This window comes from Schistocerca cancellata, chromosome 4 (assembly GCF_023864275.1).
Source record: "Schistocerca cancellata isolate TAMUIC-IGC-003103 chromosome 4, iqSchCanc2.1, whole genome shotgun sequence".
Classification (NCBI taxonomy): Eukaryota; Metazoa; Arthropoda; class Insecta; order Orthoptera; family Acrididae; genus Schistocerca; species Schistocerca cancellata.
In genome coordinates this window covers 94,399,934-94,417,321 of record NC_064629.1, presented here as the reverse complement: position 1 = coordinate 94,417,321, position 17,388 = coordinate 94,399,934, and the positions used below count along the sequence as shown (strand labels likewise).

The window sequence follows — 17,388 nt, the reverse complement described above, 5'->3', positions numbered from 1 at the left end:
TAAGCTCCTTAAGTGAAGATACTGTTGGTCACTTAGGCAACTCTCTTCATTAGAGAACATGAGATTGGTTACCACTGACCATAAGTAGGTTGAAGTATTATTTTACGACACATATTTTAATGACAAAATTTCGACAAATCTGGCTTTGTTCTATTCTTCCATATTCACAAATAATGAACTGAAATTAATCATAAAAATACTTTACTGACAGATTCTATTGCATGCAATTATATAGGCTCATCAATGTCAATGCAAACTAGGAGGAATAAACTTACACAATGCTTGGAGCATTCACATTTGTTTGATTGTCCTCCAACATCTTCATAAGCCAGTCCCGATATTCTTTCCTTTGATCTTCCTTAAGTGTGTCGATTTCACTATTCCATTTGCCTTGCAACAGGTTCTGCTCTTCAAAATGTGAAGCTGCCATTTCATTTATTTGATGTTCTGTATTTGGAAAAGGAACTCCTTCTATAGCCTGAGCCATTTCTTCTGTTTGCCTTAAAGAAGAATGAGCAATTTATTACACTTTTATAATATTGAGCAAATCATATTTATTCAAGAAGCTAACCACACTTATAGAAAATGTTGTCAAATTTATCATCAAATTATAATGATATTTTAAAGACTCATATGGATTACTTAAAGCAGATTAGATATATTTTTAATTCCAACAATCCATAGTTAGGAGATCCTCCAGGATTTATTACATGTCAGAATACAAGCCTACACAATAAATATTTACAAGGGACAACAGCCATGCTAATGTACCTTCCACAGATTCAATCAAAAAATAATAGCAAACCGTTCACAATGTATATACGTGTTCAGTACAAAGAGGTGCATACGACAATTCTTAGGCTGTTGGAGCTATGCATCACCAAATAGATACATCATTTCTGCAATAATTACTTACAATGATCACATTACTGCACTGAATTTATACAGAAGTCAGAGTGTAAGTAATACTTGCATTATTTGATAACATTATTAACTTATGTACATCTGTCAGCTACACTAACAAATTCATCAATGAAGTTGAAGGAATTGACCACCAATTAATTCTTTTTGCTCCTCTTATAATGAACTTCATTAACAGTTAAACTTTTTATGGCTACTGAAAAGTTATTGAAAATGTGTGTTCTTGAATAATGGCCACCTTTCTGGACCAAAGTAGGTGGTTTTAAAAGTTTGTGAAGATTATATGTAAACTGAAAGGGGGGAAAGGGAGTAAAGGAGAAGGGGGAAAGGGGGAAGGAGGGATGGGGATTATTGAGGTCAGTTGCATTGGAACATTATGCGGAATCAACAGCAATAAGTGAAAATGTGTAATGCACTGGGATTTGAACCCAGGATTTGTTTATTAGACGGATGCATTAACCACTGCACCATTGGAACACAGTGTTATCACAACTGAGTGGACTATCTTGGCACAATCATGGCTGACCCACATTCCCACCGAGCATCCATTTCCTCCAAGTTCACTACACTGAGATTCCCACAGGAGTTGGGATTAACTTGTGCATGTGCACTGAAGAAAGTGGATCCATTGCCCTCCTAAGTCAATCAGTTATACATGAATGCATGGTGTCTGGTCTTTTGGATATGCCCGAAAGAACAGACACCATCCATTGATATATAATTTGTGAAGATTGTTGTTATTTCTAGCATTGATTCTATGAACTGACCTGTTCATTTGAAAAAGCGATATATATTTTTAATTAAAAATTTCATTAAGGGAAAAATGTATTGTGAAGTATCCCCAGTTCCCCAAAAAGGCCTCTGCAGTACATTACTAAGTGCACACCAAAAGGAATAGTTATTACACATTTTTGAACTTTGAAGATTTTAGCTTGGCTTGATGAGTTAACACAACAAAATAATCCCATATGGCATTATGAAATTAAAGTAAGCAAAGTATGCTTTTCTTTCTATTTTTCTGTCATCCATGTCTGACAACATTAGCATAAAAAATTGATATTTGTTTAGATGCTTCAATAGCTCTGTGGTATGCTCCTCGCAACTGAATTTATTATCAAACTGTAATCCCATGCAGTAAACACTATCAATTTCTATCTCCTTATACTGTAGGCACACAATGGCAGGAAGCCTCTTACAAGTTCTAAATTGCATATAGTGTGTTTTTTCCACAGCTTAGTGACAAATAACTGGCTAGGAAAAATTTACTAATGTTCATGAAAATTTCATTAACTGACATTTCTATGACTAGAATTCATTTGCTATTTATTATAATGTTTGTCTCATCTGCAAGCAAAACAAACTTCACATCTGGTAATGTTACTGATGGAAGGTCACTGACATACATAAGAGAATGGTAAGAATCCTAAGATGGAACCTTGTGGAGCACCACATGTACTTAATCCCCACATGTTGGACGATCAATGATAGCTTAGTACACATCTCTTTCCTATAGACACCCACTGTTTCCTGTCAGAGATGTTGCTGCATTTACTGTTACACCAGAATATTCTAATTTACTTAAACTGATTTGCAAAGTCAAATACCCTTGACTGATCACGAAATATACCAGCAGCCTGTAATTTATTGTCTAACTAATTAAGTACACACTTGCCTCCTCAATATCAGAACCATTTAGAAATGGGAACAGTGACTTTGACAATTTATTATTTGTTCCAGGTAGTTAAGAAGCTGACTGTATATTACTTTTTCTAAAATTTTTGATGGCAAAAGTGAAATCAGATGGAAAATTGACAGTATTTCTTTATCTCCTTTCTTAAACAAAAGATTAACTTCAGCATATTTCAACCACTCAGGAACTGTTCTACTTATAAATGATTAGTTACACAGATAAGTTACTGGCCTTAGAAGCACAATCTCTTTGTTGGTATTTTATCACAACCACTGCAATTTTTTGATTTTAAAGGCGTCTTTATGAACATTACTTCTACTGCTGTAGAAGTAATGCACAAGTTATTTGTAATGACTGGTCTGATATTCCATGGCAACAACTACTGAACCTGACAACCTCATCTTTTCAGTTCAACGCATTTGTTTTGATGTCTGTGCTATCACTATTTAATATTTTGCAGTCTGTCTTGAAATGAGCTACTGCATTAATGTCAGAGATATTTCTAAATGACAGAGTTTCCTTATTGTCTTACAGGATACCTTCATCCCTGGAGTAATCCATGACTTCTTTAGGGACTTTGGTACAATCTCTGTTACTTTTGGGCAAAAATATTTTTCAAACAAGGTACGGACATCTATACTAGTAACGAAACTGTAATTGACATGTCTGTCTCTAGGTAAGAGTTCACTAATAGGCGGTATTTTACAGGTAACTTGAGCACAGCTTGCGGCAGCATATAGGCTTTATTTGATAAAAATCTTGTCACAGAAAAAAAGATGATATGATTTAAATATTTATCTAAATCTGTCTGCTCAGATTAGTAGTTGAGATGTTTAATTATCAAGGTATAGTATACCAAAGGAGCAATAGACAACACTGTTCATTTTGGATCACACCAAAGAATCAATAAATGGAGCTGTTAATTTTTTTTAACTCATTAACAGATGAATTTTTGGAAGTTTCTGTCAGTGACAGAATTAAACGCTGCAATCTTACCTTTATGAATAAAACTAAAAGCAAATTTACTTGGCTAATATATACGGATTTTGCTTTGTATATTAAAAACTTAACAAAACTGCTTTGCTTCTCTGACAGGCTTTATTTATATTCTTGGTTAAGAAAAAAATTTATTGGTTTTGCTTTGTGATTTGTGCACCCATTCATTACATTTTGATTTCATTTTATTTAAGAATAAAAATGCCTAGAAAATGGAAGAGTACTTCTGAATACACAAGAACAGATAAAAGCCTGAGGGCTAGGCAGTCTCATGAATTCATTGAAGATCATTAGGCAAGACTTGCTGCAGCTCGAGAACATCAGTCTTTAACTCGCTCTTGCTTTGGAAACACCTCCTGAAAGCGAAGTGTAAAGTAACTCTCCTTGAGAGCATCATGCATTATCTCGCCACTCAGAACCCTTCACTCACAGGGGCTTAAAGTTACTTTCCCCCCAATGTGACATCATAAAAGTAGAAATTTTGATTGGTACTGGAGCAGGCGAATGAGTTTCCATACCCCAAATCTCACTTATTCCTAACAATGTATGATTAAGCTTTAGAAGTGTACAATTCCAGGTGAGCTTATATTATGCCATGACCTTAAACAAAGCACAAGGCCAGACACTGCATGTTGTATGATGATGATGTTTGGTTTGTGGGGCGCTCAACTGCATGGTTATCAGCGCCCGTACAATTTCCCAACCTTTGCTCAGTCCAATTTCGCCACTTTCCTGGATGATGATGAAATGACGAGGACAACACAAACACCCAGTCATCTCGAGGCAGGTGAAAATCCCTGACCCCGCCAGGAATCGAACCCGGGACCCCGTGCTCGGGAAGCGAGAACGCTACCACGAGACCACGAGCGGCAGACACACTGCATGTTGTGGGTGTGCACCTTAGTATCAGTTGCTTTTGGCAACTATACATGGCTCTCTACCCTGTTAGTGAAGCAAACAATCTCTTTGTTCATGTCTCCAATCATATTACTTTAAACGTTGTATACAAAGGAGGTTTAGAAGCCAAAATAAATTCCACACATATGAAATCTCAGGCAAAGCTATAAATTAATACCCAGCCAATGTCACGTTTCTCAGCTATTTATTAATAAAAGTGTTGTATTTTTCATTTATGCCATGAGCTCTATATACACCTCTCCAGTTCATGACTGAGGAGTTTCCTAAAAGAATCAATCAATTTTTGTCTTACTGATGATTGTCTTGAACTTTGATTTAGAAGCTTTTATATCCTGTTCGATATTAACATAAAGGACATGCATGTCATGATCTGAGAGGGCACTGTCTACTGGTGTTACAATATAATTTACTTCATTAACCCTTTCTATAAAAGTATTATCATCAACTAATCATTGAACGTTTATATGTCAATAATAATAATAATAATAATAAAATAATAATAATAATTCCAAAATTTGGTGCCTCAGGTCCATGCTCAGCAATCCACATTAAAGTTCTTCTCCTGTGGTTGCTTCTTTGGCTAATCTGCCAGCAAGTTACAAGGAAGTCACGCTTGACCGAGGTCCGCGACACGTTCCATTTTTAACCAGACTTAAGTCTGAGAAAAAAAAAGTCAGTAATAATAATAATAATAATAATAATAATGACAGCACAAACATTTGCTTACTGATATTTTTAGATGTACGTGAAAGAGAAAGGGACTACTGCTACCCAGTGAAGATGTTTAATATACTGACAGCTAAAAAAACTTCACTGTGTTGCATAAACGGTTAATTAAAACATGTTTAATATATGTTATGGAAGAAGAATAGACACAAGAAAATGGAGACTTGTAGAGACTAGAGGGGATATTAGTTTAAACAGTTAAAAGACAAAATTTAAAAAGGTTTTAGTATATGATGATGTGAGGGTACAACACACTTTGAGAACTCTGGGGCATATGACAGTAATATGCACTCTGTCCATGTCCCTCCCCCCCCCCTCCCCCCCCCCCCCTCCCCCCCCCCCCCCCCACCACAAATGATAGACTCTGAAGTGCACTGAATTTTGTGCTAACATACATTTTCATTCATAAAATACAGACTTGTTTAGAGGCTACCCCACATCTTCAAGTATCAGGAATAGGAAAGTATTTAGGTTTATAGTTTTTCTTAGATTAGCCACAGCAGCACACTCAGTGAGTATATGAGCTACTGTTAAGGGCTGCCACAGCTACACTGGAGTGGATCTCTTGTCATACGAGAAACTCTTGAGAGTCTGATATGGCCGATCTGTAGTCAGCAGAGCATTACATTTCTGGGAGGCCTGGTCAGAAGTAAGCTGTGCCTTAGCGATCACCTTGATCACTCTCAGTATGTTGGGGGTTGTGACATCCTGCCATTCCATATCACAGGTTTCCAAAATTTGGTGCCTCAGGTCCATGCTCAGCAATCCACATTAAAGTTCTTCTCCTGTGGTTGCTTCTTTGGCTAATCTGCCAGCAAGTTCATTTTCTGGTATACCCAAGTGGTATGGTGTCCAGATGAATGTTATGGTGGTTCCAGGAAGAAGGAAGGAAGATTAGAGTTTAATACCCTGTTGACAGGAATGTCATTAGCGATGGAGCTTGAATTATGAAAGCATAGGGAATGTACTAATCACCATGGCACCTTGCTACATATGGTGTTTTCAGTGTCAACTAAGAAGTCTTGGGTGTTAGAGACTAAAACATTTCAATGGTAACACTGGTTAATTCCTTGTACGTAGATGACAGAGCTGCTATAAACCACAAGGGTTTTTGTTGTGAGGTATTACAGGCATTGAGATATGGCTACCAACTATATAGTATATATGCTGCATGCTCTCAGTACAGAACATGGACTAACAGGCTATTGCCTCTCTCCCCCCCCCCCCCTCCCCTGTATAGAAAAACACTGACTCTGGATCAGTATATGTAGATGGATCCAAAATTAAGGTAGTCGTGGAGAACTGAGAGTGATAGGCATTTCAGAATGACAGGGCCTGCATTTTCCTTAGTGCCACAGAACAACTCCATCTGCATCACTGGACTGGGTACAAATGATGGAGTACGTAGAGAAGGAACGCTCTGTACACAGTTAAGAGCAGGCTCTGAGGCCTTTGCATAGAGCCTCCAGTCATATACCAATTGGTTTGCCAGTTCTAGGGCAATTCATAAATAGTTTAAAGTGGTTGTTGTGAAACAGAGTTGAATAACACAGATGCAAAAGCATTTGTCAAAGTGTGACCACATAGCTTGCTAAGAATTACAGGTATTTGACCCTCAGTGGTGAGACACACTTTCACCATGAGGTTGTCTATAGGGCTTATGCAGAACTCATTAGAGTTTATTTGTTGTGAAGTCACAGTGCACCTGTACAGGGTTATTACAAATGATTGAAGCGATTTCACAGCCCTACAATAACTTTATTATTTGAGATATTTTCACAATGCTTTGCACACACATACAAAAACTCAAAAAGTTTTTTTAGGCATTCACAAATGTTCGATATGTGCCCCTTTAGTGATTTGGCAGACATCAAGCCGATAATCAAGTTCTCCCACACTCGGCGCAGCATGTCCCCATCAATGAGTTTGAAAGCATCGTTGATGCTAGCTCGCAGTTCTGGCACGTTTCTTGGTAGAGGAGGTTTAAACACTGAATCTTTCACATAACCCCACAGAAAGAAATCGCATGGGGTTAAGTCGGGAGAGCGTGGAGGCCATGACATGAATTGCTGATCATGATCTCCACCACGACCAATCCATCGGTTTTCCAATCTCCTGTTTAAGAAATGCCGAACATCATGATGGAAGTGCGGTGGGGCACCATCCTGTTGAAAGATGAAGTCGGCGCTGTCGGTCTCCAGTTGTGGCATGAGCCAATTTTTCAGCATGTCCAGATACACGTGTCCTGTAACGTTTTTTTCGCAGAAGAAAAAGGGGCCGTAAACTTTAAACCGTGAGATTGCACAAAACACGTTAACTTTTGGTGAATTGCGAATTTGCTGCACGAATGCGTGAGGATTCTCTACCGCCCAGATTCGCACATTGTGTCTGTTCACTTCACCATTAAGAAAAAATGTTGCTTCATCACTGAAAACAAGTTTCGCACTGAACGCATCCTCTTCCATGAGCTGTTGCAACCGCACCGAAAATTCAAAGCGTTTGACTTTGTCATCGGGTGTCAGGGCTTGTAGCAATTGTAAACGGTAAGGCTTCTGCTTTAGCCTTTTCCGTAAGATTTTCCAAACCGTCGGCTGTGGTACGTTTAGCTCCCTGCTTGCTTTATTCGTTGACTTCCGCGGGCTACGCGTGAAACTTGCCTGCACGCGTTCAACCGTTTCTTCGCTCACTGCAGGCCGACCTGTTGATTTCCCCTTACAGAGGCATCCAGAAGCTTTAAACTGCGCATACCATCGCCGAATGGAGTTAGCAGTTGGTGGATCTTTGTTGAACTTCATCCTGAAGTGTCGTTGCACTGTTATGACTGACTGATGTGAGTGCATTTCAAGCACGACATACGCTTTCTCGGCTCCTGTCGCCATTTTGTCTCACTGCGCTCTCGAGCGCTCTGGCGGCAGACACCTGAAGTGCGGCTTCAGCCGAACAAAACTTTATGAGTTTTTCTACGTATCTGTAGTGTGTCGTGACCATATGTCAATGAATGGAGCTACAGTGAATTTATGAAATCGTTTCAATCATTTGTAATAGCCCTGTATTATAATATCAGTAAGGAGATTATGACACACTAGTTGTCCAAGACACGAGCCCATTATCAAGTTCTATAAAGAAAGAATTATTTTGCATTACTTTATATATTAACATACATGTAATAGATATCTTTTTATATTATGCAAACTGTTTGCAGAAACTAATAATTTTAACCCAAAGTGAACTGTTTATGTCTCCACATATTTTTTGTTGGAAGCAGTAATTTTCATACCTTGTGGTCGTTTTGTTCTTAAGCTTCCTTGTTTACTTGTATGCATATTGTGTAGCCAGCTAGGCAAGGTATATTTTGTGAAGCTATAGCACACCTGGATCACAATATCAGTACAGAGATTATGATCTACTTGTTATCAAAACATGTGATTTTTGTAACTTAAAAACAAGTTAAGAGCAGAATGACTACAAGATCTGAAGGACAATTAAATACATAACTAAGTACAGAGTGCTGTAAATTAAAATTAAGAAAGTGGTACAACACACCAGTTTCTACAAACAGTGTGTAAAACAGACAGCTATCCATTGTATGTGTGTTAGTATGTGAAATAACACTGAATAATGGTTCGAGTTGTTCTTGTTTATAAAACTTGATAATGGGCTCATGTCGTACCAAAACAAGATTTCGTTTTCAAATTAAATGACTCACACATTTGGACAACTGGTGCGTCATTACTTCCGTACTGGCTCCAGAGATTCATCAGTGATTAGTCAAAATTTGTGGGTCATTTCATGGTTTCAGGATACGAATAGTAATTCCCTCTCACCAGTGCAACTGAAATTTCCCTTCTTACAAAATACAACTACAAATCCCAGTTTTTAGCTTTTGTTAGAAAGTTGTGACCACGTGGTTGTGAATTATATTGTATCCAGGGAACTCTGCTAAAGCACTGTTGAGCTCCCATTCACTAAATGGAATATTGTATGGTTCTAGACAGCATGTATGGAAAGCCAGGCATTTATTGGTCAAGAAATTAGGATGGTAGTTACTGCAAGTGAACACATTTGGCTTAGTGTCCCATGAAAAGTTCAGCAATTTCACTGTCGATAGAGATGGCAGGAACTGCTGTGGACGGCTGATGACCATAAATGTGGCAGAGTTTAGTCCAATACTTGAACAAATGGGGTGTCAGCCCTTCACATGATATCTACTGTTCTCAATACACTACTACTACTTCTTCTTCTTTTCTAAAAACTGTGTCTATGCTCAAGATGTCTTGAATGCAACTAAATTTTCTATAGAAGGATGGAGCACCTTTCTAGTTAGTTGTTCCATTGATCAATCTCATGGTGACCATTATGATGTGGAATGTGTCAAGTGCATAGGGAATGCACACATGAATCAAGGTTCTTTTTTTACTTTTTAGGCTTAAAATTTTTTATTACCTACCCCATTCCCTTAAATGGCACAAAATGCAAATATTATACTTATAGATTTATTTATTCCTATTCATGAATTCATCTATGGTATAGAAGGAGCTGTCAAGAAGATATGATTTCTGTTTATTTTTGAAACTATCACTGCTGTCAGTCAGACATTTTATTTATCTGGTAATTTATCGAAAAGTTTTAAAGCAGCATTTTTTACCCCTTTCTGTACCAAAGACAGGTTAAGTAGAGGATAGTGCAAGTCTTTCTTTCTTCTGGTATTATAATCATGAATGTCACTGTTGTTTTTAAACTGGTCCATGTCATTGAGAACAAATTTCATTACTGAATAAACGTACTGTGAAACTGTTGTGAGAATTGCTAATCTTTTACACAGATGCCTACAAGATGTGTGACATTACTCTAACCAGTTTTGGGACCGATGACCATAGCAGTCTGGTCCCTTTAATCCCCCCAAACCAACCAACCAATCTAACCAGTTTCTTTCCAGCAGTGAATTCTTTTTGCATAAGTGTTGAGTTACCCCAAACTATTATTCGGTATGACATCAGAGAGTGGAAGTATGCGAAGTATGTTAGCTTACTAATTTCTATATCCTCTAAATTGGCAATTATTTTTATTGCAAAATTTCCTGAACCTAGTCACTTTAGAAGATCCAAAATACGAATTTTCCAATTAAGATTCTCATCTATATTTACACCCAAAAACTTAGTATGCTCTACCCTGGCTACTGACTTCTGTTGATCTGTTATATTTATTGAAGGAATTGTACTCCTAACAGTAGAAAACTGAATGTAATGTGTTTTTTCAACACTCATAGCAAGCCCATTCACAGAAAACCAATCAATAACTTTTCCAAAGACATCATTTGTATCATTTTCTATTGGAGTTTCTTTTACTGGATTAATAATGATGCTTGTATCATCAGGAAACAGTCGGTTTAGCTTCTCGTTACAGATAAGAAGCACACTCACTTACATATATCAATAACAGACACTTACATATATCAATAACAGAAGGGGACCCATGATCCAACCCTGTGGAATACCTAATGTAATTTCACCCCAGTTAGACGAAGTGCGAAATTTCCTTAAATAACTGAAACCATACAGAGAAACTTTTTGCTTCCTGTTTTGTAGATATGACTTAAACCACTCCTATGCTGTTCCATTTATACCATAGACTTGTAATTTCTGTAGCATAATGTCATGGTTCACACAATCAAATGCTTTGGATAAGTAACAGAAAATAATTCCTATTGGTGACGTTTTACTGTCTAAAGATTTATGTGGACAGTGAAATTGTATATTGATGTCTCAGTGGTACAGCATTTTTGAAATCCGAACTATGATTTACTAAGTATCCCACTACTGTTGAGATGGCTAACCACTCTAGAGTACTTTCTGATGATTTTTGAAAATGCTGTAAGCAAGCTATGTTCTCTGATAGCTGCAGTTATTTCTTTAGACCACCATGGCACAGAATTCCTGCAAGGTGGGGAGGGGGGAGAGGTTCTGGGGAGGAAAAAATGCTTCCACAGCATTATTATCCTGTCAACAGCATCACATCTTGTATGACTTTTTACGTTCCCTTCTGTTCACTGGGTTCAAAAGTTGCTTCCGAGGTGAAAACCTGTCGGTTGTCTTTTTTTGCATGAATGGTATGTATTCAACTGATCGATAGTTTTGAAAAGAGTGTGTGTCAGGGAAGTGGTTGCTGTCACAGAGGTCACCATGGATGTTCTACCAGATCAAAGAGGAGATGTGCAGGCTGCAGACAGTAATATCTATGGCAGAGTACATTCTGAGGGTCATACTAAAGTTCATTGGAGCTCCACTGAAAAGTATGCAGACTTTCAGCTCAAGAAATTAATTAATTGCCCTAGCATTTGGCCCTTACTGACTGTGGCGATTTAGGTCCCCCAGTAGGAAGGAGGGTGGAGGCAGTTGTCCCATTAGGTTCACCAGCTTGTGATGATATATGTGTCTGAATGGGTGGAGGTAGATATTACATATCATTACTGTAATGAGCAGGTGCACATAGTCTGCCACAACTTTTAATGCAATGTTTAGAGGCACTACATGGCAATTTGGACACCTTCACATGCCTTCTCAGTATAAGCCTGATTTCCACAGTAAGTGTTACTATTTTAAACATTAGTGAGGTGGATTTCGAAAATTGTCTCTTGTAATGCTGTGAAGGATAATGGAGTAGATAGCCATCAGTTGATGCAGCTTTAATTCACCACCATTTTTGCTCAAATTCAACACCTTTGGTACAAATTTTGCTGTCTCGCCAAAACATCCAAGTAGATTTCATGGTCTGCATCAAATGATATGCCAACATCAACAACAACTTCTCTGATTGTTGTTCAGTGATCATTCATAATCATATCTTTCTTTTTTCCACATTTTCATCAGCTGTTGATGTGCTGGGGCATGCAGAACATTCGTTGTCTTCAACTTCTCCATGGCCATCTTGGAAATGCTTATACCACTAATAAACCTTTGTTTTACTAATAGCAGACTCACCATAACCAATATTTAACATTTCTAAAACTTTATTACATTTTATTCCATTGTTATAGCAAAATGTAATGCAAATTCTCTGGTCCATTTCAAAAAAATTAATCATTACCATGCATAAGCAACCATGCGTAACCTTCTTGACAACTGATGACAGACTAAACATAAGGCTACCAGTGTACAGATACATTTCCGAAATGTTTACCAACACAACAATGAAAAATCATGCAAATCGGATAATACAACCCGAGAAATTAAAAATTACTGACACCTTTTGAACACACCTTATACGTCCATTTTGGATCAACAGCGATCCGTTTCTCATTTATCTAATGCAGAAACTATTCCTTGTTTATCCACAATATTTTTTATGCAAAACAGAGGCTGTGTTGTAGCATACCAAGAACTGGGTAAATTGTCTACCCTAATTACCTCTTGGATACCTCTCAGGCCACTGCATGGCCAAAGAGTGGAATGCCATGAGATGATAAGCATCTGCATTTCTTTCTGAAGAGACTGCCATATTTGTATGGTCAATATTATATGAGAGCTTGAACTGTTTCATTGCAGAGTGTCCACCCTGATGCTACCTTCTCATCAGAGGTTCACTATATGGGCAACGCCCTGCCACAGCAAATGCCACACTGCTCCAAATTATGATTCTGGTGTATCATTGCTTTACTGTCCTTGGGACAGGCATCTACATCTCAGAAAACATGAGAAGTTTGCACAGCTCAGGCATCAGCAGTGCAAAACCCTGCCTTGTCAGGAGGGATTTTTTCTTTTTTTTTCAGGGGGGGGGGCAGCGGGGAGGGGGGTCCGTGCGCACGCATCTGTCCATCTTTCCCCACTCCTCTCCTTTTTTCCTCACTACCCTGCTCCACAACTTCCTGACACTATGCCTGTCGGCAGTCTAGTCCCTACACACACACACACACACACACACACACACACACACACACACACACACACACAGTCTCTGGCCACCTCCCACCTCCCTTGGCGTCCAGAGACAACAGTGGTCACGTGTGCGAGTTGTGTTTGCGTAAATTATCTTTGTTGCTAATCCTGTGTCTTCTTGAGCAGTCCTTCCTCCTTCCTCCTCCTCAAGAACCTCATTACAGTTGTTTGCTTTTTGTGTCAAGCCAGTTCTCATTCCCACAGGATAAGCCAGCAGCCACATTCACTTGATAGAATATCACTGTCATCTATCTTTGTATTTCATGGCTCCATGTTCTGCTAACTGCGCCACAGACAGCTTAGAACTTGTTAATTTGAACATTAACTGCTCTGTCTTTTACATTTCAATGCAATTTCTTTTCCAACCTTTCGCCTTTCTTTACTTTTCTGACAATGGAAAGTAATAGATCTGATTGTAGAAGCCCAAAATGCAGTAAAAAAGTAAATGCCTTCATATGTCAGACAAAATACTTTGGATTTTTCTAGTAAAAATCACTTCTTCATGAACCGTTATTCATAATACCACAAAAGATTTTTTTTTTTACTACATAACATACTTGTACATACTGGAGAAAGTTGATTACAATGTTAGCATCAGTGAGGTCCACTATCTCATTACTTCATCCTTATACCCAATGAACAAAAATAAACGCTTACACTTAAACAGCCCCAGCTCATATGACTCCTGAGATATTACCCATCACCCACTTCGGACACACAGGACATCATTCACAGAAAATTGAAGTTTTAAAATCACTAACCTATGTTGCAAATAAATACACAAGTCAGACTAAAATTAATCATTCTTTTACGCCTATTGCCAAACTAAACAGACAGATAAAGCAACACTTCTAGTATATACAAACAATTGATACATACATTGTTTCTATTTTCTGTACGACCTATGTATACTCTCAAAAGTTATCTCATAATTGTAAAAAATTTAAATCCACATCTTGTTTTACATTAAGATAGACATACATTGTTGTTAGACCTTCAACTTGTTCTTCCCTCTGAAGAGTAAGTTCATGAACAGCAAGTGCATAGGAATGTTCTACTTGCAAAATCGGCTCCAATGCTGGAGAATGAACTAATTTGTGATAGACAGCAGAAAACAGTTCTTCATCTGTTGCTCCTTCAGGCTCAGAATATTCCACAGTCTCCTAAAAGTGATATACGAGACTGCGAATTTTTATGTACTAAATGTTACAGATGATGTATTGTAATTATAAGTCACTTGAAAAAATTAAATACTAACTGTTTTGAAAGATTTCTCCCATGTCTTAATTACATCTTCAACATCTGTGTCACCTTCTTTCGCCACTGTAACAACTTTATCTCCCATTTTATCAAAAAACATCTGTGTTTTCTCTTCCAGAAACATTTTGAGGGCTGCAGTCAGATCTGAAACATTACAATTATCATATTCAGAAAAAAAGATTATTCGACAAATTTAGCCCTTTACAATATCAAACTGCACCACAAATTTACTTACTGAATATCATACAGATATTACCTAATTAAGTTAGAAAATGAGGTGCAGCATCCTAATATGTATCATCATCACTGTCTGAACCAGCACTTTAGGTATCTATGGTACAAACAACAATATGGAAAGGATATCAACAATGTAGGGAAATGAGATTGCTACTTACCGTAAAGAAGACACATCAAGTTGCAGACAGGCACAATTAAAAGTCACTTACAAAAAGGCTTTGGCCACAACCTCCATCAGTAAAACACACACACACACACACACACACACACACGCCCACCTCATGTACATGACTACCAACTCCAGCATCTCCAAGTGGCAGCACATGCAGTTGAACATAACATACATTATTTCAATGGCTACTTCACTACCTGAGCCATCTGGAGTCTTCCCTCCACCACAAGTTTTTCTGAACTGCGCAGATGGGAATTATCTTTAAACACACTCTCCGCTCCTGTAATGGTAACGTACTGTCCCCACACTCTCCACCCAATAGTTTCCATCCCCCTCTGTCCTACCACCTCCTCCCCATTCTCATCTCCCACCCTATTTATTTGCAGCCCTCTGCCAATGCATCTGTCCATCTTTCCCCACTCCTCTCCTTTTTTCCTCACTACCCTGCTCCACAACTTCCTGACGCTATGCCTGTCGGCAGTCTAGTCCCTACACACTCCATCAGATAGTGTTGGTCTTTCACTCCCCACTCTTACACTACTATCCCTTCCCCTTCCCCACCATCACGAGACTGCTGCTTGCATCCCACATGATAGTTGCGTTCCAGCCCAAGATGCTGGAGTTGGCGGTCGCGCGCGCGTGTGCGTGTGTGTGTGTGTGTGTGTGTGTGTGTGTTACTGATGAAGGCTGTACCCGAAAACTAAATGTGTCTTAATTGTGCCTGTCTGCAACCTGACTTGTCTCCTTTACAGTAAGAAATAATCTGCCTTTTACTACATATGTTGATATTCCTACCTGGAGTTTCCATTGTTTGAATATGGAAAGCATAGATTGCTACTCCTCATGTAGAAGACAGGCTGAGTCGCAAACAACCATGATGAGAAAAATAAAAGAAATATTTCAGCTTTCAGACAAAGTCCACCTGCAGAAAAAAAAAAAAACACAAACACATTCACAACAACAACAGGCACTAAAGTGTTAGTTTCCAGAGACGGAGGTTGTGTGTGTTTTCTACTTCAGGGAGTACTTTCTCCAAAAGCTGAAATATTTCTAGCATTCTTTTTCATCGTGCCCCTCTGCAACTCATCACCACCTCTATGTGGTATATTTCTGATTTTCCAGTCTGGAATTTCCATTGTTTAAACACTCAAAACACTATGACCAGTTCAGTACTTTGCAAAAAACAAAAACAAAATTTTAGCACCTTCAAATTATGACATCACAGAGTAGACCTATAACCAGCAAATGATTGCAAAGATGACACTCACAAATACTCACAAATCAGAAGTTCTACTCTACTGCTCACACAGTAATACCACATGCATAACATTTTGTATTGTCAAAGTGTACATCACTTGAGTAGCAACCACGTCTTCCATTTAAACAGAAATCATGGAACCATTTGTAATACACTACTTTTCATTTAATAATGTGACATTTATGGGAAAAAACCACAAAAAAATGATCGTTTTGAGTAGAGGATCAGAAATGATAATTGAACATACAAAGTGAACAGGGTTTCAACAATAATGGAGAAGTAAACAATCAATCAGTAATATACAGCCCAATTTCTAATTCAGATATTGATAAGAAAAATGATTTAACTTTTCATAGTCATAAGCAAATAGTAAAGGATGGCTGAAATCACAAATATCTGGAATAACAACAATGTACAATATCCAGACAAAGTTTGCCAAAATTACTACTACTACTACTACTACTACTACTACGACAACTATTGCTGCCACTAAAACAGTTGCACCAAAATAATTACGCAACATATTGCTGAGCTGGCTGGCTGACAACTTACAAAGAAAATGGCTGTAAGAAGATCTACATGTTTGAGGAACTGTGCAGTTATTCAGAGAAAATATTTTATATTTACTTTACTCAAGGATAGCAACAGTGATAGAAGTTACATATGTCACAGTAGGTGCAAAACAGTTTGAGATTAGAGCTGACAGAGTAATCTTAAAAGGCACTAGTCATCAATTGCTAGAAACCTTTCTAAGTGTTGAACATTAAAAGGTCTTTAAATATGTCTGCTTGTGTCTGTATATGTGTGGATGGATATGTGTGTGTGTGCGCGAGTGTATACCCGTCCTTTTTTCCCCCTAAGGTAAGTCTTTCCGCTCCTGGGACTGGAATGACACCTTACCCTCTCCCTTAAAACCCACATCCTTTTGTCTTTCCCTCTCCTTCCCTCTTTCCTGATGAGGCAACAGTTTGTTGCGAAAGCTTGAATTTTGTGTGTATGTTTGTGTTCGTTTGTGTGTCTGTCAACCTGCCAGCACTTTCATTTGGTAAGTCACATCATCTTTGTTTTTAGGTATATTTTTCCTTCGAGATTCCATGACTTACCAAACGGGAAAGTGCTGGTAGATAGGCACAATAAAAAAAACACAAAATTTCGAGCTTTCGCAACCCCCGGTTGCTACGTCAGGAAAGAGAGGAGGAGAGGGAAAGATGAAAGGATGTGGGTTTTAAGGGAGAGGGTAAGGAGTCATTCCAATCCCGGGAGCAGAAAGACTTACCTT

General features: G+C 38.2%; 1 protein-coding gene across 1 annotated transcript in view; it reads right to left on the bottom strand.

The window, feature by feature from the left end:
• Positions 1-17,388, bottom strand: part of LOC126184911 (protein C12orf4 homolog) — a 141,096-nt gene that overhangs the window by 117,839 nt on the left and 5,869 nt on the right. The window contains exons 2-4 of the mRNA XM_049927573.1: positions 14,441-14,586; positions 14,164-14,345; positions 276-500 (exon numbers count right to left, since the gene is read on the bottom strand). Of these exons, the coding sequence (XP_049783530.1) occupies positions 276-500; positions 14,164-14,345; positions 14,441-14,586 (553 nt within the window). The remainder of the gene's footprint in view (positions 1-275; positions 501-14,163; positions 14,346-14,440; positions 14,587-17,388) is intronic.